This window comes from Oncorhynchus kisutch, linkage group LG17, assembly GCF_002021735.2.
Source record: "Oncorhynchus kisutch isolate 150728-3 linkage group LG17, Okis_V2, whole genome shotgun sequence".
NCBI classification, from domain to species: domain Eukaryota; kingdom Metazoa; phylum Chordata; class Actinopteri; order Salmoniformes; family Salmonidae; genus Oncorhynchus; species Oncorhynchus kisutch.
The window spans coordinates 481315-501997 of record NC_034190.2 but is presented as its reverse complement, the minus strand read 5'-3'; the positions used below and the strand labels follow the sequence as shown (position 1 = coordinate 501997).

At 42.8% G+C, this 20683-nt stretch overlaps 1 protein-coding gene across 2 annotated transcripts; it reads right to left on the bottom strand.

Annotated features, from left to right (window-relative positions):
• Positions 1-9061: 9061 nt before the first annotated feature.
• Positions 9062-12885, bottom strand: LOC109880492 (zinc finger protein 706-like). Of its 2 annotated transcripts, none has more exons than XM_020472700.2 (3): positions 12753-12885; positions 10358-10506; positions 9062-9847 (listed from the first exon to the last, which is right to left on the bottom strand). In XM_020472700.2, exons 2-3 carry the CDS (start codon positions 10490-10492, stop codon positions 9746-9748), a joined length of 237 nt encoding a protein of 78 aa, XP_020328289.1. In that variant the 5' UTR covers positions 10493-10506; positions 12753-12885; the 3' UTR covers positions 9062-9745. The 2 variants fall into 2 exon arrangements, with proteins under 2 accessions (XP_020328289.1, XP_031650843.1); XM_031794983.1 differs by having other exon boundaries at positions 10358-10527; positions 12753-12872.
• Positions 12886-20683: the final 7798 nt, after the last annotated feature.

Here is a 20683-nt window from a genome sequence, read left to right as displayed (position 1 = left end):
TTACATCAGCTGATGTCACGAAGTGCTGTACCGAAACCCAGCCTAAAACCCAAAACAGCAAGCAATGCAGGTGTAGAAGCACGGCACCACCCTCTGGAGAGCCTTGTGGTTGTGGGCGGTGCAGTTGCCATACCAGGCGGTGATACAGCCCTACAGGATGCTCTCGATTGTGCAGCTGTAAAAGTTTGTGAGGGTAGTAGGTGACAAGCCAAATTTCTTTAGCCTTCTGAGGTTGAAGATGCATTGTTGCGCCTTCTTCACCACACTGTCTGTGTGGGTGGACCATTTCAGTTCATCTGTGATGTGTACACCGAGGAACTTAAAACTTTCCACCTTCTCCACTACTGTCCCGTCGATGTGGATAGGGGGGTGCTCCCTCTGTTGTTTCCTGAAGTCCACGATCATCTCCTTTGTTTTGTTGACGTTGAGTGAGAGGTTGTTTTCCTGACACACTCCGAGTGCCCTCACCCACCTATAGGCTGTCTCGTCATTGTTGGTAATCAAGCCCACTACTGTTGTGTTGTCTGCAAACTTGATGATTTGGAGGCGTGCATGGCCACGCAGTCATGGGTGAACAGAGACTACAGGAGGGGGCTAAGAACACACCCTTGTGGGGCCCCAGTGTTGAGGATCAGTGAAGTGGAGATGTTGTTTCCTACCTTCACCGCCTGGGGGGCGGCCCGTCAGGAAGTCCAGGACCCAGTTGCACAGTGCGGGGTTGAGACCCAGGGCCTCCAGCTTGATGATGAGATTGGAGGGTACTATGGTGTTGAATGCTGAGCTGTAGTCAATGAACAGCATTCTTACATAGGTATTCCTTTTGTCCAGATGGGATAGGGCAGTGTGCATTGTGATGGTGATTGCATCCTCTTTGGACCTATTGGGGAGGTAAGCAAATGGAAGTGGTTCTAGGGTGTCGGGTAGGGTGGAGGTGATATGATCATTGACTAGTCTCTCAAAGCACTTCATGATGACAGAAGTGAGTGCTATGAGGTGATAGTAATTTAGTTCAGTTACCTTACCCAGCGATACAAATACAATTGAACATAACATGGAAGCACTGTGTATCCTAATATTGTATTATCTTAGCTGTAGCTAGATGCACACACAGCTCATTCTGTGCGTGACACAAAAAAGAACAGCGAAGCCGCTTTCTTTCTAAAATTGCATAGCAAGTACAGCGCCATTTAATTAATCTAAATGCGTGATCAGAGAATAAATAAATGATTCTAAAATCCCAGCAGTTACCAACCTGAGTGTGGAGTAAAATTGTCTTGCTCCTGTGAAACAGCTGACTGGTCTCCGGTAGCAGGGAGGGATGACATCAAGGGCTACCAAGGCAACCGTTCTCTGATTGGCCTGCCTAGTCTGATTGGCCTGCCCACCATCTCTTCCACATGCCTCAAGGCATCTGGGACTACATTTTGCTATACAATTATGAGTTCCTAAAGAAAACAAGTTATACAATGTTTTTTTCCCTGTAATATATTGTATTTGTATATTGCTTTATATCCAAATCAAATCATATTTTATTTGTCACATACACATGGTTAGCAGATGTTAATGCGAGTGTTGCGAAATGCTTGTGCTTCTAGTTACCACATTATTGCAGATTGAGATTGAAGAATTGTTAGACTACTCCTCACCCATCTACACAAACTACCCCATAATGACAAAGTGAAAACAGGTTTTTAGACATTTTTTGTACATTTATTGAAAATGAAATACAGAAATATCTCATTTACATACGTATTCACACCCCTGAGTCAATACATGTTAGAATCACATCTGGCAACATTTCCAGCTGTGAGTCTTGCTGGGGAAGTCTAAGAGCTTGGCACACCCGTACAATATTTACACATTATTATTTAAAAAATTCTTCAAGCTCTGTCAAGTAGGTTGTTGATCATCACTAGAAAAACATTTTTAAATCTTGTCGTAGACGAGTGGCGCACCGGTCTAGGGCACTGCATCTCAGTGCTAGAGGCGTCACTACAGACCTTGGTTCAATTCCAGGCTGTATCACAAACGGCCGTGATTGGGTGTCCCATAGAGCGGTGCACAATTGGCTCAGGTTTGGCCAAGGTACGGGAGGGTTTGGCCGGGGTAGGGGAGGGGTAGGCCGTCATTGTAAATAATAATTTGTTCTTAACTGACTTGCCTAGTTAAATAAAAGGTTAAATAGAAATAAATAGATTTTCAAGCCGATTGAAGTTTAAACTAAGTGGATCACTCAGGAACATTGAAGGTGGTCTTGGTACGCAACTCCAGTGTATATTTGGCCTTGTGTTTAAGGTTATTGTCCTGCTGAAAGCTGAATTCATCTCCCAGTGTCTAGTGGAAAGCAGACTGAACCAGGTTTTCCTCTAGGTTTTTGCCTGAGTTTAGCTCTCTTCCATTTATTTGAATCCTATAGAAAACTCCCTAGTCCTTGCCGATGACAAGCATACCATAACATGATGCAGCCACCACCGTGCTTGAAAATATGAAGTGTTCTACTCAGTGATGTGTTTGTTGTGATTTCCCAAGTACATTTCTTTTTTCCAGTTTTACTTTAGTGCCTTATTGCAAACAGGATGCATCTTTTGGAAAATGTTGTATTCTGTACAGGCTTCCTTCTTTTCACTGTCCTTTAGGTTAGTATTGTGGAGTAACTACAATGTTGTTGATCCATCCTCAGTTTTTTTCTATAACAGCCATTAAACTCTATAACTGTTTTAAAGTCACCATTGGCCTCATGGCGAAATCCCTGAACGGTTTCCTTCCTCTCTGGCAACTGAGTTAGGAAGGACGCCTGAACTTTGTAGTGACTGGGTGTGTTGATACACCATCCAAAGTGTAATTAATAACTCTATGCTCAAAGGCAGGGCCGGCCCGTTCATTAGGCAGGATTAGGCAAATACCTAAGGCGGCAGATTGAGGGCGGCATTTTCGGAGCTAAACTGACAAAGACACACCTCCAACAACACTTAAAACCTCACATAATTCTGCCCCAAAACAATTACAATTTCTCTCAACCAGTGGCATATAGGCTTTTTATAGGTGAGGGCTGATGCCGCCATATGATAAGCAGTGCCCACTTTGACAAAGGCAGGGATCCAAAATATGTATCTTGTCCATTCCCAGCGCACCTCTCCAGGGTGCTGTTGGAGAGATGCATCGCTGCACTCCACCAACACACAGTGCATTTAGAAAGTATTCACACCCCTTAACTTTTTCCACATTTAGTTACTTTTCTAAAATTGATTAAATAAATAAAAATCCTCATCAATCTACACACAATACCCAATATCGGCAAAGCGAAAAAAAGATTTTTAGAAATGTTTGCCAATTTATAAAAACCTTACAACAGAAGTACCTTATTTAGATAAGTATTCAGACCCTGTACTCAGTACTTTGATATTTCCGTTTTTCTTTTTTATATATACATTTGCAAAAATAAAAAATAAACATATTTTTGCTTTGTCATTATGGGGTATTGTGTGTAGATTGATGAGAGAAGAAAACAATTTAATCAATTTTAGAATAAGGCTGTAACGTAACAAAATGTGGGAAAAAATCAGGGGGTCTGAATACTTTCCAAATGCACTGTAAATCATGTAGCAGATATAGGATATGATAGAAAGAGCATGTGGCCTATTCTGTAGCCTACAGGCTGGAGATAAATTGGAGGACAATGTAATGAGACCTTTTAGGATATATCATGCAGGTTTCTCCCATCAAATAGCCTAACCTAAATGGTGCCCGATCAAATAGCCTAACCTAAATGGCGCCCAATCAAATACCTTAACCTAAATGGCACCCAATCAAATACCTTAACCTAAATGGCACCCAATCAAATACCTTAACCTAAATGGCACCCAATCAAATACCTTAACCTAAATGGCACCCAATCAAATACATTACCCTAAATGGCACCCAATCAAATACATTACCCTAAATGGCACCCAATCAAATACCTTAACCTAAATGGCACCCAATCAAATACATTACCCTAAATGGCACCCAATCAAATACCTTAACCTAAATGGCACCCAATCAAATACCTTAACCTAAATGGCACCCAATCAAATACATTACCCTAAATGGCACCCAATCAAATACATTACCCTAAATGGCACCCAATCAAATACCTTAACCTAAATGGCACCCAATCAAATACATTACCCTAAATGGCACCCAATCAAATACCTTAACCTAAATGGCACCCAATCAAATACCTTAACCTAAATGGCACCCAATCAAATACCTTAACCTAAATGGCACCCAATCAAATAAAACACATATCCTAATAAAATGGTCAATATGGAATGGACAATCTACTCACAACTGCTGCTCAGGGGTTTTATCCACTGGCCTAAATTGTCGTGATCAGTGGTTTGAGGTTTGTATCCGTCAGACGAGCTGATCACGACAAAAAATAAAATACTGCTGCATTACCCGCTGTATAAACACAAGGCAAATACGCTCAGGAGAACTCATGATAAAGTTGGGGAGCTGATATTCAGAGCTTAAATAGCCAAATTGATTAGTCACAGAAATCAGGACTAATAAAGCCAATGCAACGGCCTGTTTTACAAACGCTGGGCAAAGCACATGGATGGGAATTCATAAAAATTCTAATCATGATCCTTCAGTTTAGAATGCAATACGTTTTATCAGCTGTGTTGACAGTTTAATGGCTGGGATGGGGACAAAGTGTGACACCACTCTGGCCCCCGAGGACTGGAGTTTCCCATTCCTTCTGTAGGCTATATCTCAGTAAGCACAGACCGACGAGGACTGGAGTTGCCCATCCCTTCTGTAGGCTATACCTCAGTAAGCACGGACCGACGAGGACTGGAGTTGCCCATCCCTTCTGTAGGCTATACCTCAGTAAGCACGGACTGACGAGGACTGGAGTTGCCCATCCCTTCTGTAGGCTATACCTCAGTAAGCACGGACCGACGCTGATGCCTTTTGGACATCTTTTTTTGGCCCTGTCTGGATCGGCCTTGATTTCCACATTCGCGGACATAATTTTTTGGCCCAGTCTGGACCAAATCTGAACCAATCATAGACGTTTATGTTTGGTTCAGATTCTGTCCTGTCTGGACCAGCCTTGATTTGGCCTAAACATAGACTAATATAAATGACATATTTTCAACATTCAGAACCGTAAAGTAACCTGATTTCAACGTCCGGAAAATACATAATTTCACCTTTCCTTCAGGACTTAATTTGAATACCTTCAACGCCGGAAAAATACATATTTTACATGTTTTTTCAACGTAATTTTGCTTTCTGGGACTAATCTTGTAGGGGCAGTATTTGTTTGTGTCTTGCCTAGGGTTTCAGAACGTCCAGGATCGGCCCTGCTCAAAGGGATATTCAATGTCTGTTTTATTTTGGATTTTTACCCATCTACCAATAGGTGCCCTTCTTTTCGAGGCATTGGAAAATCTCCCTGGTCTTGTGGTTGAAATTCACTGCTCGACTGAGGGACCTTATCGACAGTATAATTTGACTGTATGTGTGGGGTACAGAGATGAGGTAGTCATAATTATTTTTAATATTAAACCCTATTCTTGCACACAGAGTGAGTCCATGCAACTTATTATGCAAATGTTTACTCCTGAATTTATTTTGGCTTTCCATAACAAAAGGGTTGAATATGTATACTTGACTCAAGACAATTCAGCTTTTTATTTTGAATGAATTTATAAAAATGTCTAAAAACATAATTCCACTATGAAATGATGGGGTATTGTGTATAGATCTGTGACACAATCTCAATTGAATCCATTTAAAATTCAGGCTCTAACACAACAAAACATGGAAAAAGTCAAGGGTGTGAGTTCTTTCTGAAGGCACTGTGCTTGTGTAGTCTCACGTTGTCTCATTTTCCGGTAATGAGCTTATTTCCTTATTAATGTACAAGGTTTAAAGGAGGAAGCGAGCGTTAAGCGAATGGCTGTCAGAAAGGAAGGAGGGAGTAGGACGGACTGTGACAGAGGAGACAAGACAGAAACTCAACAATTCCACTGGTCCGAGTCAGCACCTGAGGACCAGACCAGTCAGCTTGTTACCTGGAGAGGATACAAGAGGAAAACATACTATTGTATAAATTAACAATGGACACATCTGATGTTCTGTCTAGTAGGTGCAATTTGAATGCACAGAAATACCGTGACGAGATCCTGAGGCCCACTGTTTTTTAAAGGTATCTGTGACCAACAGATGCATATCTGTATTCCCAGTCATGTGAAATCCATAGATTAGGGCCTAATGAATTTATTTCAATTGACTGATTTCCTCATATGAACTGTAAATCTGTATCTTTGAAATTGTTGAATGTTTTTTTTTAAAACATTATTCTCTAATAAAAGCCCTGTCTAGTATCCTTCTACTTTAATAAAAGCCCTGTCTAGTATCCTTCTACTCTAATAAAAGCCCTGTCTAGTATCCTTCTACTCTAATAAAAGCCCTGTCTAGTATCCTTCTACTCTAATAAAAGCCCTGTCTGGTATCCTTCTACTCTAATAAAAGCCCTGTCTAGTATACTTCTACTCTAATAAAAGCCCTGTCTAGTATACTTCTACTCTAATAAAAGCCCTGTCTAGTAAACCTCTACTCTAATAAAAGCCCTGTCTAGTAAACCTCTACTCTAATAAAAGCCCTGTCTAGTATCCTTCTACTCTAATAAAAGCCCTGTCTAGTATCCTTCTACTCTAATAAAAGCCCTGTCGAGTATCCTTCTACTCTAATAAAAGCCCTGTCTAGTATCCTTCTACTCTAATAAAAGCCCTGTCTAGTATCCTTCTACTCTAATAAAAGCCCCCGTCTCTATTATCTTTCTCCATCCACAGGGAATAGTGGTCTATATTCCAGTAACATTCTCTCCGTTTCCGACAGTGATATTCTAAAAGACTCTTCAGAAAGATATGGCTCTATCTCTATTTCATAAGTAGATAGTTTATATACGAAACAGAAATAACAGATTAATGTCAAATAAATGGTGAGAAACTGATTATCTGCACTCTAACTGAAATCATATACTAGAATCCAGCAAGACCAGCTGAAGGAAGACATTACATTATTTAATTTTACAAAATTAAATGAATCATGTACTAGAATCCGGATTTTTACAAATCGAACCTTTAAAAAAAAATATATAATAATAAATGACGACATTCTTGGCGTTCTCTCAACCAGTAATTATTGTAATTATTATATATATATTTTTTTAACCCTTTTTCTCCCCAATTTCGTGATATCCAATTGATAGTTACAGTCTTGCTGCAACTCCCGTACGGACTTGGGAGAGGCGAAGGTCGAGAGTCCTCCGAAACACAACCTCACTGCTTCAGGGACACAATGCCTGTTTAACCCGGATGCCATCCACACCAATGTCGGAGGAAACACTGTACAGCTGGCGACCGTGTCAGCATGCACTGTGCCCGACCCGCCACAGGATTCGCTAGTGCGATGGAACAAGAACATCTCTGCCGGCCAAACCCTCCTCTATCCCGGACGACGCTGGGCCAATAGTGCGCCGCCTCATGGGTCTCCCGGTCGTGGCCGGCTGCAACAAAGCCTGGACTCGAACCAGGATCTGTAGTGGCACAGCTAGCAACTGCAATGCAGTGCCTTGCGCCATTCGGGAGGCTGTGAATTTCTTTCCTCAATGCATTTGAGCCAATCAGTTGTGTTTTGACAAGGTAGTGTAGGTATACAGAAGATATAACTAGTTGGTAAAAGACCAAGTCCATATTATGTCAAGAACAGCTCAAATAAGCAAAGAGAAACAAGTCCATTATTATTTTAAGACATGAATGTCAGTCAATCCAAACCATTTCAAGAACCCTGAAAGTTTCAAGTGGAGTCACAAAAACCATCAAACGCTATGACGCAACTGGCTCTCACTAGGAATGCCACAGGAAAGGAAGACCCAGAGTTACCTGCAGAGGATAAGTTCATTAGAGTTACCAGCCTCAGAAATTGCATCCCAAATAAATGCTTCACAGAGTTCAAGTAACAGACACATCTCAACATCAATTGTTCAGGAGACTGCATGAATCAGGCCTTCATGGATTGAATTGCTGCAAAGAAATCACTACTAAAAGGCACCAATAAGAAGAAGAGACTTGCTTGGGCCAAGAAACACAAGCAATGAACTTTAGACCGGTGGAAATCTGTCCTTTGGTCTGAGTCCAAATTAGAAATGTTGGGTTCCAACCGCCGTGTCTTTGTGAGACGGATAGTAGGTGAAAGGATAAACTCTGTATGTGTGGTTCCCACCATGAAGCGTGGAGGTGTGATGGTGCCACTGTCTGAGTTATTTATAATTCAAGGCACATAACCAGCATGGCTACCACAGCATTCTGCTTCGTGGGACTATCATTTGTTTTTCAACAGGACAATGACCCAACACACCTCCAGGCTGTGTAAGGGCTATTTGACCAAGGAGAGTGATGGAGTGCTGCATCAGATGACCTGGCCTCCACAATCACCTGACCTCAACCCAATTCAGATGGTTTGGGATGAGTTGGACCGCAGAGTGAAGGAAAAGCAGCCAAAAGGTGCTCAGCATATGTGGGAACTTTAAAACTTTTGGAAAAGCATTCCAGGTGAAGCTGGTTGTGAGAATGCCAAGAGTATGTCATAAAGGCAAAGAGTGGCTACTTTGAAGAATCTCAAACAATTTTATGGTTACTACATGATTCCATATGTGTTATTTCATAGTTTTGATACCTACACTATTATTCTACAATGTAGAAAATAGTCAAAATAAAGAAAAAGGTGTCCAAACATTTGACTGGTAGTGTCGGACAGAGAACGGAATTAAGGCCCAGTACGGTCATGGATGTATGGGTCAGTATTATTTCCTTCGCCTCTCTTTCCTGTAAAATGTCTACATGGACCGTAAATTAACTCTGCTTCTTTTTCATCATCAAAAGAGCCAACACTCCTGTACTGGTACACTGCATGTGAAACTGAACATGACGCCACCTAGTGGAGAAAACAAAAACCCAGGATGTGTTTGACCAAGTGTTGTTGGAAAGAGAAAGTTCCAGAACAGTTTCCATTACAGAGCTCCGCCACCAGATGAAGCAGATACTAAACAAGGCCAACTTTATTGAATGTTATATTACATCATTGGGGCATGAATGCATTTTCCAAGTGTACAAATTATGCTGAGGAGTTTGATGTGAATTAGAAAACAAGTCACAACATGTTTCAGCTTGGATCATCGCTGTCAAAAATGATGGGTTTGATCAGCCAAAAACAAAGCATTGATTAGAGCTAGAAGAGAAGAATGCTACAGACCTAACACCAGATCAGGGATCATCTTCAACCTCTCACAGCTGGGAATGGACATCTGCTCCATTCTACCCAACATTCAATTATAAACTAAAAGGAAACAATGAAAGAGATTGTGTCTATTTCTAGGTAATCCACAGGGAGAAACTGGAAACTAGGATGAAAGATCAACAAAAGAGACATTAGGCATTTAACAAGAGGGGTTTGTTTGCTGTTTGAGGGTGTGGATAAGGGAGAGAGGGGGGTTTGTTTCCTGCATGAGGGTGTGGATCAGAGAGAGAGGGGGGGGTTTGTTTCCTGCATGAGGGTGTGGATCAGAGAGAGAGGGGGGGGGGTTGTTTTCTGTTTGAGGGTGTGGATAAGAGAGAGATGGGTTTGTTTTCAGCATTGACAGTTTGCCTTAAACAAGGAACATAGCTGGGGTCTTCAGTGGGAGTCCGGTTCAGATGCCAGAGTCAACATCGACCAGCTCTGGGGGCATTGGTGATTTGGGGTGTTTACTCTCAAAATGCTGCTTGAAGGTTTTGGGATCCGGCATCTGTGACTGTAGAGGCAATACAAGGGACAGGGGCCTTAATCATTTGCATTCAACTTATTTCATAGGATTATGTTGCTATTTCAATTGAAAGAGTCAAATACCACAACAACAATTGTGTTAAGTAACAAACCATAACAAATAATGCATGATTGAGAAATCTGGTTGGAAAACAAGAGCTGCTGTATTTGGGAAACTGCATGAACAGAGCTACAGTGGATCGGCAGCTACGCCTGGACTACAGCGGATCGGCAGCTACGCCTGGACTACAGCGGATCGGCAGCTACGCCTGGACTAATGTGGATCACCATGGTCATATTCACTAGACAAACAGAAGAAAACAGACTGAAAAAAGGGAGGAACAACCTTTCTTCTTTCCAAAAAGAAATATTTGTTTTTCATTGGAAAACAGTACTACGTTTTACACTAATGAATATGACCCGTTGATCTTGCAACCCAACTTCAAAATGGTTCGAAGTCCCTGATTGAAGAGCAACCACTTGTCTTTAAGGAACTCACCAGGCAGACACCGCAGGTGTGCACTAAAGCTGCCTTTGCGGCCGTCTTCTGATCATGTCCCTTGGCCTTCTTGGCCTCTGCTTGTTTCTTGGCATTCTTCTGCTGAGACTGGACTTTTTGATGACCACGTGCCATGTCTGGTCCTAGAGCTGGAGGTACAAGCCAACAGGCTGGGTGAGTGTTACTGAATAGGTTGTTATCAATAAAACCTCACACTACGCTGCAGAGTGTGTGTTGGTCGGGGCTGTGTGTGTGTATGTGTGTGTGTGTGTGTGTGTGCGTTGGTCGGGTGGGGTACTATGTGAGCGCGGGCGCTGTGTGCGTTGGTCAGGGGGGCGCCGTGTACATTGGTGGTGGCATGTTTGTGGGGTGTGTGAGTATTAAGTATCCAGAGGTGTAAAGTACTTCAGTAAAAATACTTTAAAGTACTACTTAAGTAGTTTATTGTGGTATCTGTACTTTACCATTTATATTTTTGACAACTTTGACTTCACTACATTCCTAAAGAAAATAATGTACTTTTTACTTAATACATTTTTCCCCTGACCCAAAGGTACTCAAAACATTTTGAATGCTCAGCAGGACAGGAAAATAGTCCAATTCACACACTTATCAAGAGAACATCCCTGGTCATCCCTACTGCCTCTGATCTGGCAGACTCACTAGACAGAGAACATCCCTGGTCATCCCTACTGCCTCTGATCTGGCAGACTCACTAGACAGAGAACATCCCTGCTTGCCTCTAATCTGGCAGACTCACTAAACACATATGCTTTGTTTGTAAAATTTTGTCTGAGTGTTGGAGTGTGCCCCTGGTTTACTTAATATAAGGAATTTGAAATACTTTTACTTTTGATACTTCAGTATATTTTAAAACAAATACTTTTAGACTTTTACTCAAGTTGTATTTTACTGGGTGACTTACTTTACCTGGAGTCATTTTCTATTAAGGTATCTTTACTTTTACTCAAGTATGACAATTGGATACTTTTTCCACCACTACAAGTATCTAATTTGCATAAAGTAGTAGTGTTCCCAAACTGGCGGCCTGCGAGGCGAATTTGGCCCGTAGGTGGTTGTATTTGGCCCCCCAAGTTTTCTGAGCAATTTCTTTGATATTTGAAAAAAAAAGAAAAGATTTCTAATTTTCATTGTTGGACATAAGAAGCTGTTCTGAAGTATTCCCACACAGAGAAACACGTGATTGTATACAAATGTAAGCAAGGTTTGAAAGTATTGTTTTTGGAGTACTATTATCTGTTTGGGCTTCTTGCAATCAATTCGCAGTCGGTGTTGGTGCTGTGTGAGTGTGTAGTATAAAAAGCTGTTTTCTAAATTCATAAATTGTTTCAAACGTCTGTATCAAGCATGATCACCCTACCTTACATTATTATTGGTATAAATAATATGACCAACCAATGTAAAATGGGCTGAAATTACCTTAAGTATGTATTCTGTACTGCCTCATTTGCAAAGTAAATTCCTAATTTGCATCCTACAGCATTTCATAACATGGCCAGGGCAATATAAATTATGTATTAATATAACCATATGCCTGAGCTTGATCTGTTAATAACGTTAGCTCAAGGTGAAGATTGTAAACTCATCCACAGTTGCTACAAAAAAAAGTATGAATAGCTAGCTCGGTTACGGTCTGATCCACGAGGATATCGGCTAACGCTAGGTAGCTACGTGGTTCGCTAGCTAAATACTACTCACATAGCTCTGGTCCATTGGCCGAAGACAACTGCTCGTTGGGACGATATGACGCATGCGTGTGGATCAACGCTAATCCGTCAATTTCGCATTTTTGGGGGGCGAAACCCTTCGCACAGTGAAAACAACCTTCCCAAGTAACATCTGTACTTTAGGCAGTCACGAAAGTATATTTAATATCCAGTCATTAAACTAAATTTAAGAAATAAAAATTCGGAAAGGGCAGAGGCAACTCATTGTCGTCGCGCGATGGATCAGAGCTAGTACGGACATAACCAGACAACTTGGCTAGTTACCGTTGGTTAGCTGGCTAGGTTAGCTAGCTAAACATATAGCTACCTAGTTATCTAGCTAGATATGGGTGATAACCCCAAATACACCGCACTGTGATGACTCACAAAACGAGTGAGAAGAACGTTAGTTATCAGTAACGTTATCTTTGACTGAACGTCGGTTGGTCGTGTGCTAGCTGGCTAGCTAAATAATTAGCGCTAGCTCTGTTGTTAGCAAACATGCTAAGCTTCCAGCTGACCATATGGCAGACTGGCTAGCTAGCAAGGTCCCGGTTTGTAGTTGATAAAGGCATACTGTTACATACGATAAGGTGCGCTAATGCTAGATTAAATAAAATAAGAATTGTCGAATAAATGTAGCTGGCTAGCAAGATACTATACATTACCTCAGTCTTGGCAACAACAAAAAAAGGTCTGGATGGCAACGCTGTTCAAAAGCTTCACAAAAATGTGGCACACAGCTGATGTGGTTAGCCAAGCTAGCTACTTCCTCTTCTTTGGTATTATGGCGGTCCGCAAACAAATCTTATAGGTGCATGCCGCCACCTACTGTATTGGCTGTGCATCAGCCTGCTATTCTGTATGCATTCATTACACTTTATGAAAAAATGGTCTCCTCATCACTAGTCCACTACTTGGCCCTGGCTGATCCTACACCAGGCCAGCAGCCTGGGAGGACGGGACACTATCGTTCAAAACACCATGCAATTCTTCTGCAGTAAAATTTCGTACACCCATGTACTTCTTTGTAGCTGCCACCACAACATCTATCCTCTGTAATTGACCTTCCATTCCTGCGGTACAGTTAACAACCATGGCCACCAACGCCAAAAAACAAACCTTACTAAAGCACATGTTACTCCTATCACTCTCTATTGACCTCAGCCTACTCACAGGGATCTCACCCTGGACCCATCTTCCTCTACTACTCTTTTTACTGCCTCAGCATACAACATCTTCTGTACTACTTTGATCCTGGCATCCTCAACCTGACTTTCTATCACTGGACCCCTTTGATCTCCAGCACCATTGGTACCCCTACACACATCTTTGTCTAACGATACTACACATTCCTTTGTCTCATGTCCTCCTGCAAACTTCTCACATATAGTAATCTTCCTCCTACACACTGCTGCCACATGACCATAAGCTTGACACCTGAAACACTGTAATGGGTGTGGGACAAAAGCTCTCACGGCGTAACTAACACATACTAACTCGACTTTATCTGGTTAAAACTCTGCATCAAAACTCAGTAGTACATACAGTGTCGTCTCTGTTTCACCACGCTCACCACCAGGTCTGCGCCGCACCAAACAGCGTGTGTCACAGACACTGGGAATCTTCAACTTCAGTTGGCCCTCAACACTTAATACCAGTGATAACTCTTTTCAATGGCTCTCTGCTCCAGAGAGGAAAGCAAGTCACAGTCGTAGTCCCCAGTCGCATGATGCGGAATGCACGCTCCCTCTCGACAACGCAAAAAAACAACACAATTCCACTTCGAGTCACTTTCACCGACCCAACCTTCCCCAACCTCTTGTCCACCTAACCTGACACCACATATGGATCAGTCAGAAGGCAAGGATCCATTCTCTGAAAAACTAAAAAATATATATTCATCACCATCAGAACAAGGCTCAAACTCGGTGGTCTTCACTGCAACTGCCACCCCTGTTAATTCATACTCACTCTCATCATGTTACATTTTCTTCTGCAGCAGTCCATATTTACTCTTAATGTGATCCACTTTCTTCCAACCTCCATGGGTTTCCCTGACTCCATCTCCAAGTCCGACAATCATTTGGGCGAACCCGCCATCTTGTCATCTTGTCATTCCAAGCTAGCTAGCTGGCTGACCAACATATTTGTCACATGACTCTTTGTGGCAAATGAATCAATTCAATTTAAGGGTTTTATTGGCATGGGAAACATAAGTTAACATTGCCAAAGCAAGTGAGGTAGATAATAAACAAAAGTTAAATAAACAATAAAAATATACAGTAAACATTCCACTCAAAGAAGTTCCAAAAGAATAAAGACATGTCAAATGTCATTATGTCTATATACAGTGTTGTAACGATGTACAAATAGTTAAAGTACAAAAGGGAAAATAAATAAACTTAAATATGTTTTTTATTTACAATGGTGTTTGTTCTTCATTGGTTGACATTTTCTTGTGGCAACAGATCACACATCTTGCTGCTGTGATGGCACACTGTGGTATTTCACCCAATAGATATGGGAGTTTATCAATATTGGGTTTGTTTTCGAATTCTTTGTGGGTCTGTGTAATCTGAGGGAAATATGTGTCTCTAATATGGCCATACATTTGTCAGGAGGTTAGGACGTGCAGCTCAGTTTCCACCTCATTTTGTGGGCAGTGTGCACAAACTGCCTTCTCTCTTCTCTTTCTTAATAGCAAGGCTATGCTCTCTGAGTCTGTACATAGTCAAAGCTTTTCTTAAGATTGGGTCAGTCACAGTGGTAAGGCATTCTGTTTAGGCCCAAATAGCATTCCAGTTTGCTCAGTTTTTTTGTAATTTTTTTCGAATGTGTCAAGTAATGAGCTTTTTATTTTCTCATGATTTGGTTGGGTCTAATTGTGTTGCTGTCCTGGGGCTCTGTGGGGTCTGTTTGTGTTTGTGAACAGAGACCCAGGACCAGCTTGCTGACTGAATCAACACTGCCTCTCTCTTTTGAGGTTTCAAATCAAATCAAATTTTATTGATCAGGTACACATGGTTAACAGATGTTAGTGCGAGTGTAGCGAAAAGCTTGTGCTTCTAGTTCCAACAATGCAGTAATATCTAACAAGTAATCTAACAAATTCACAACAACTACCTAATACACACAAATGTAAGGGATGAATAAGAATATGTACATATAAATATATGGATGAGTGATGGCTGAACGGCATAGGCAAGATGCAGTAGATAGTATAGAACAGTATATACATATGAGATGAGTGATGTAGCATATGTAAACATTATTAAAGTGGTGTTATTTACAGTGACTAGTGAAACCTTTATTAAGTCTATTTATTAAAGTGGCCAGAGATTTGAGTCTGTATGTTGACAGCAGCCTCTCTATGTTAGTGATGGCTGTTTAACAGTCTGATGGCTTGGAGACAGAGAGAGTTGAGTCTGTATGTTGACAGCAGCCTCTCTATGTTAGTGATGGCTGTTTAACAGTCTGATGGCTTGGAGACAGAGAGAGTTGAGTCTGTATGTTGACAGCAGCCTCTCTATATTAGTGATGGCTGTTTAACAGTCTGATGGCTTGGAGACAGAGAGAGTTGAGTCTGTATGTTGACAGCAGCCTCTCTATGTTAGTGATGGCTGTTTAACAGTCTGATGGCTTGGAGACAGAGAGATTTGAGTCTGTATGTTGACAGCAGCCTCTCTATGTTAGTGATGGCTGTTTAACAGTCTGATGGCTTGGAGACAGAGAGAGTTGAGTCTGTATGTTGACAGCAGCCTCTCTATGTTAGTGATGGCTGTTTAACAGTCTGATGGCTTGGAGACAGAGAGAGTTGAGTCTGTATGTTGACAGCAGCCTCTCTATGTTAGTGATGGCTGTTTAACAGTCTGATGGCTTGGAGACAGAGAGATTTGAGTCTGTATGTTGACAGCAGCCTCTCTATGTTAGTGATGGCTGTTTAACAGTCTGATGGCTTGGAGACAGAGAGATTTGAGTCTGTATGTTGACAGCAGCCTCTCTATGTTAGTGATGGCTGTTTAACAGTCTGATGGCTTGGAGACAGAGAGATTTGAGTCTGTATGTTGACAGCAGCCTCTCTATGTTAGTGATGGCTGTTTAACAGTCTGATGGCTTGGAGACAGAGAGATTTGAGTCTGTATGTTGACAGCAGCCTCTCTATGTTAGTGATGGCTGTTTAACAGTCTGATGGCTTGGAGACAGAGAGAGTTGAGTCTGTATGTTGACAGCAGCCTCTCTATGTTAGTGATGGCTGTTTAACAGTCTGATGGCTTGGAGACAGAGAGAGTTGAGTCTGTATGTTGACAGCAGCCTCTCTATGTTAGTGATGGCTGTTTAACAGTCTGATGGCTTGGAGACAGAGAGAGTTGAGTCTGTATGTTGACAGCAGCCTCTCTATGTTAGTGATGGCTGTTTAACAGTCTGTTGGCTTGGAGACAGAGAGATTTGAGTCTGTATGTTGACAGCAGCCTCTCTATGTTAGTGATGGCTGTTTAACAGTCTGATGGCTTGGAGACAGAGAGAGTTGAGTCTGTATGTTGACAGCAGCCTCTCTATGTTAGTGATGGCTGTTTAACAGTCTGATGGCTTGGAGACAGAGAGAGTTGAGTCTGTATGTTGACAGCAGCCTCTCTATGTTAGTGATGGCTGTTTAACAGTCTGATGGCTTGGAGACAGAGAGAGTTGAGTCTGTATGTTGACAGCAGCCTCTCTATGTTAGTGATGGCTGTTTAACAGTCTGATGGCTTGGAGACAGAGAGATGTGAGTCTGTATGTTGACAGCAGCCTCTCTATGTTAGTGATGGCTGTTTAACAGTCTGATGGCTTGGAGACAGAGAGAGTTGAGTCTGTATGTTGACAGCAGCCTCTCTATGTTAGTGATGGCTGTTTAACAGTCTGATGGCTTGGAGACAGAGAGAGTTGAGTCTGTATGTTGACAGCAGCCTCTCTATGTTAGTGATGGCTGTTTAACAGTCTGATGGCTTGGAGACAGAGAGAGTTGAGTCTGTATGTTGACAGCAGCCTCTCTATGTTAGTGATGGCTGTTTAACAGTCTGATGGCTTGGAGACAGAGAGAGTTGAGTCTGTATGTTGACAGCAGCCTCTCTATGTTAGTGATGGCTGTTTAACAGTCTGATGGCTTGGAGACAGAGAGAGTTGAGTCTGTATGTTGACAGCAGCCTCTCTATGTTAGTGATGGCTGTTTAACAGTCTGATGGCTTGGAGACAGAGAGAGTTGAGTCTGTATGTTGACAGCAGCCTCTCTATGTTAGTGATGGCTGTTTAACAGTCTGATGGCTTGGAGACAGAGAGAGTTGAGTCTGTATGTTGACAGCAGCCTCTCTATGTTAGTGATGGCTGTTTAACAGTCTGATGGCTTGGAGACAGAGAGAGTTGAGTCTGTATGTTGACAGCAGCCTCTCTATGTTAGTGATGGCTGTTTAACAGTCTGATGGCTTGGAGACAGAGAGATGTGAGTCTGTATGTTGACAGCAGCCTCTCTATGTTAGTGATGGCTGTTTAACAGTCTGATGGCTTGGAGACAGAGAGATGTGAGTCTGTATGTTGACAGCAGCCTCTCTATGTTAGTGATGGCTGTTTAACAGTCTGATGGCTTGGAGACAGAGAGATTTGAGTCTGTATGTTGACAGCAGCCTCTCTATGTTAGTGATGGCTGTTTAACAGTCTGATGGCTTGGAGACAGAGAGAGTTGAGTCTGTATGTTGACAGCAGCCTCTCTATGTTAGTGATGGCTGTTTAACAGTCTGATGGCTTGGAGACAGAGAGATGTGAGTCTGTATGTTGACAGCAGCCTCTCTATGTTAGTGATGGCTGTTTAACAGTCTGATGGCTTGGAGACAGAGAGATGTGAGTCTGTATGTTGACAGCAGCCTCTCTATGTTAGTGATGGCTGTTTAACAGTCTGATGGCTTGGAGACAGAGAGATGTGAGTCTGTATGTTGACAGCAGCCTCTCTATGTTAGTGATGGCTGTTTAACAGTCTGATGGCTTGGAGACAGAGAGATGTGAGTCTGTATGTTGACAGCAGCCTCTCTATGTTAGTGATGGCTGTTTAACAGTCTGATGGCTTGGAGACAGAGAGATTTGAGTCTGTATGTTGACAGCAGCCTCTCTATGTTAGTGATGGCTGTTTAACAGTCTGATGGCTTGGAGACAGAGAGATGTGAGTCTGTATGTTGACAGCAGCCTCTCTATGTTAGTGATGGCTGTTTAACAGTCTGTTTAACAGTGATGGCCTTGAGATCGAAGCTGTTTTTCAGTCTCTCGGTCTCAGCTTTGATGCAAATGTACTGACCTCGCCTTCTGGATGATAGCGGGGTGAACAGGCAGTGGCTCGGGTGATTGTTGGCCTTGATGATCTTTTTGGCATTCCTGTGACATCGGGTGTTGTAGGTGTCTTGGAGGGTAGGTAGTTTGCCCCTGGTGATGCGTTGTGCAGACCGCACTACCCTCTGGAGAGCCTTACGGTTGAGGGCAAGGCTACAGCCCAGCCCGACAGGATGCTCTCAGTTGTACATCTGTAAATGTTTGTGAGTGTTTTAGGTGACAAGCCAAATTTCCTTAGCCTCCTGAGGTTGAAGAGGCTCTGTTGCGCCTTTTTCACCACGCTGTCTGTGTGGGTGGACCATTTCAGTTTGCTCCCTCTGCTGTTTCCTGAAGTCCATGATCATCTCCTTTGCTTTGTTGACGTTGAGTGAGAGGTTATTTTCCTGACACAACACTCCGAGGGCCCTCACCTCCTCCCTGTAGGCCGTCTCGTCGTTGTTGGTAATCAAGCCTACCACTGTAGTGTCGTCTGCAAACTTGATGTTTGAGTTGGAAGCGTGCATGGCCACGCAGTCATGGGTGAACAGGGAGTAAAGGAGAGGGCTGAGCATGCACCCTTGTGGGGCCCCAATGTTGAGGATCTGGGAGGTGGAGATGTTGTTTCCTCCTGGGGGCTGCCCGTCAGAAAGTCCAGGACCCAGTTGCACAGGGTGGTGTTGAGACACAGGGTCTCGAGCTTAATGACGAGTTTGGAGGGTACCATGGTATTAAATGCAGAGCTGTAGTCAATGAACAGCATTCTCACAATGGTATTCCTCTTATCCAGATGGGATAGGGCAGTGTGTAGTGTGATGGCGATTGCATCGTCAGGGGACCTATTGGGGCGGTAAGCAATTTGAGTGTGTCTAGGGCGTCAGGTAGGGTGGAGGTGATATGATCCTTGACTAGTCTCTCAAAGCACTTCATGATGACAGAAGTGAGTGCAACAGTCAACAGACAGTCATTTAGTTCAGTTACCTTTGCTTTCTTAGGAACAGGAACAATGGTGGCCATCTTGAAGCATGTGGAGACAACAGACTGGGATAGGGATTGTTTGAATATGTCCGTAAACACACCAGCCAGCTGGTCTGCACATGCTCTGAGGACGCGGCTTGGGATGCCGTCTGGGCCGGCAGCCTTGCGAGGGTTAACACGTTTAAATGTTTTACTCACATTGGCCACGGAGAAGGAGAGCCCACAGGCTTTGGTAGCGACCCGTGTCAGTAGCACTGTATTGTCCTCAAAGCGAGCAAAGAAGTTGTTTAATTTGGCTGGGAGCGAGACGTCGATGTTCACGACGGGGCTGGTTTTCCCTTTATAATCCGTGATTGACTGTAGACCTGCCACATACATCTTGTGTTTGAGCCGTTGAATTGTTACTCTATTTTCTCTCTATACTGACGCTCTGCTTGTTCCATTGCCTTGCAGAGGGAATAGCTGCATTGTTTGTATTTGGTCATGTTTTTGGTCTTCTTGCCATGATTAAAAGCTGTGGTTCGCGCTTTCAGTTTTGCGCGAATGCTGGCATCAAGCCACGGTTTCTGGTTATAAAATGTTTTAATAGTCACAGTGGGTACGACATCGCCGATGCACTTGCTAATAAACTCACCCACCGAGTCAGCGTATACATCAATGTTGTTGTCTGAGGCTATCCAGAACATATCCCAGTCCACGTAATCGAAGCAATCCTGAAGCGTGGAATCTGATTGGTCAGACCAGCGTTGTACCTACCGGAGCGCTGGCGTTTCCTGTTTTAGTTTCTGTCTATGGGCTGGGAGCAACAAAATGGAGTCATGGTCAGATTTGCTGAAGGGAGGGCGTGGGAGAGCCTTGTATGCATCGCAGAAGTTAGAGTAGCAATGATCCAGAATGCTACTAGCCGTGTGGCGCACTCGTTCTCAGGTTAGCTTTGTTAAAATCCATGGCTACAATATATGCAGCCTCAGGATGTGTGGTTTCCAGTTTACATATAGTCCAGTGAAGTTCTTTCAGGGCCGTCGAGGTATCTGCTTGAGGGGGAAATACACGGCTGTGACTATAATCGAAGAGAGTTCTCTTGGAAGATAATGCGGTCGGCATTTGATTGTAAGGAATTCTAGGTCAGGTGAAAAAAAGGTATTGAGTTCCTGTATGTTGTTGTGATTACACCGTGAGTCGTTAATCATAAGGCATACATCCCCACCCTCCTTCTTACCAGAAGTTGTTTCTGTCGGCGTGATGCGTGAAGAAACCGGGTGGCTGTGCCGACTCTGACAACATATCCCGAGTG